The sequence below is a fragment of the Vigna radiata genome, chromosome 3, assembly GCF_000741045.1.
Source record: "Vigna radiata var. radiata cultivar VC1973A chromosome 3, Vradiata_ver6, whole genome shotgun sequence".
Classification (NCBI taxonomy): domain Eukaryota; kingdom Viridiplantae; phylum Streptophyta; class Magnoliopsida; order Fabales; family Fabaceae; genus Vigna; species Vigna radiata.
Window position 1 is genome coordinate 12,817,671 of NC_028353.1, and position 2,109 is coordinate 12,819,779.

A 2,109-nucleotide genomic window follows, 5' to 3' on the forward strand; every position below is an offset into this window, starting at 1 on the left:
ATCCATTCGATTAGACTTTAAAGCACAAGGTGTCTCTACAATCAAAATATAATAAATCACTTATCAATTAAAATAATAATGCCATGTTAAAGAAAATATTTATTTTCTTATTTATAGTTTTTCATCGATAAACTATGATATATATGTAAATTAATAAATAAGATCCATTGAAAAGAAATTAAGGTAATATTAACTATTGAAAACCTCCTCTTGCATGACCACGTATGTATAGACTAGTAAATAAGATCTATTAATATGATTCGATTTATTCTACTAATATTCTGTTGATAATAATCTTTGACCAACAATTGTTTAAATTACACTTAACGTATGAATGACTAAGGTTGACCTTCTCCTTTCCTAGCACCTTCTCAACCAATACATGGTACTTAACATGTACACGTATTCATATCTCCACGCGGTATATCAGTGTAATTGTGTATATAGGTGTTCTACAACATACATAAACTCACTTAGCTAGTGCACAAATAATAATTGAGATGGCTGATATCGTAGTTGACGCAAGGAGTTTTAGTTGGGCAGTGGACAGTGCCATAGCGAGTGAGAGTGCGTCAGATATGGGAGAATCTCGTGTCCGCAGTTTTGCTTCGGTAGTGGACAGTGCCATAAGGAGTAGCAGTGCTACTGAAGCGGATTTTGAAACATCCGCCCCTATCAGTTGTTTTGCTTTTGCTTCTGCGGTGACCCAAAGAATTGTTGCTGCACGACTATCACAAGCAGTGTCGGATGGGATAGGATATGTTCATACACGATTATTCACCCTAGCTGAGCTTAAAGCGGCCACCAACAATTTCTCACTTCACAACAAGATTTTTGGTGCTGGAAGCATTAGTGTTGTGCACAGAGGTAAACTCTTTGATGGTCGTGAGGTGGCTATCAAAAGGGCTGAAACCAGTTCTAAGATGAAGGAGTTTCAAGAGTTATTTGGCTATTTATCCCTTTTGCCCTGCCTACACCATAATCACTTGGTTGGGCTAGTTGGATTCTGTAAAGAGAAAGATAAAAGGTTCTTGGTGTATGAGTACATGAAGAATGGGGCGTTATATGATCATTTGCATGACAAAAAGAATGTGGACAAGGAGAGCAGTGTGTTGAATTCTTGGAGAATGAGGATCAAGATTGCTTTGGATGCTTCCCGGGGAATAGAACACCTTCATAAATATGTAGTTCCAACTATTATTTACAGAGATATCAAGTCTTCCAACATTCTTCTTGATGCTAATTGGACGGCAAGAGTATCTGGTTTTGAATCGTCGTGTTTCATGAGTCCAGAAGCTGAGCATGTTTACACGGATATGGTTACCGCAAAGAGGGATGTGTACGGGCTTGGAGTTGTGCTGCTTGAACTTTTAACAGGAAAGAAAACTACATTCAAGTATGGGTCATATAGGTGCACACGTATGGTGAACATTGCACGACATGTTATTTTGGATGGGAAAATGGTGAACGTTTTGGATCCAAGGGTTGGAGCACCCCATGGAAATGACGAAGCAGAGGCACTGGAATTAGTGGCCCATACAGCGGTCAATTGTGTAAATTTGAACAGGAAAGATAGGCCAACTATGACTGAGGTAGTGGCCAATTTGGAGACAGCTTTATCACTTGCCAGTGATAACAGAAAAACAGACCATTTGCACTATTTATGACAATTTAATCTTACACAATGTATATACACATGCCATCACTCATTAAAGTATCATGACGCTGAATACTAACATTTTTTGACAATTTTTTTTTCCGGTAAAAGTTGGGGATCCCTAGCATTGCAGTAGTTATTAGCATGGTTATCAAACTCATTAACTCGGACGAGTTACATTCCTAGTCATAGCTTCTGAGTTAACTTGAAGGAAACTCGTTTTCCAACTAGAATCGGTGGAATCGTTCGAACTCGCGAGTTTGTAATGGTTTGGCGAGTTCGAAAGAAGAAAAATTTGAAGCCAAATCATAGTCGTTTGGAGGGGAAAAATCACCTGGTTAGGGCTCCAATCTTTTGATATTAAGCCCCTTCTTCTTCGTTCTCTGAGCTACATCACCCTTTCGCCATCGCGTCACTCCCTCTGGCCATCGCACTCGCCGTCGACCATCATC

At 39.2% G+C, this 2,109-nt stretch overlaps 1 protein-coding gene across 1 annotated transcript; it reads left to right on the forward strand.

The window, feature by feature from the left end:
* Positions 1–500: 500 nt before the first annotated feature.
* LOC106757051 (putative serine/threonine-protein kinase-like protein CCR3) lies at positions 501–1,667 on the forward strand. The gene has a single exon (XM_014639631.1). It carries the CDS (start codon positions 501–503, stop codon positions 1,665–1,667), a length of 1,167 nt encoding a protein of 388 aa, XP_014495117.1.
* Positions 1,668–2,109: the final 442 nt, after the last annotated feature.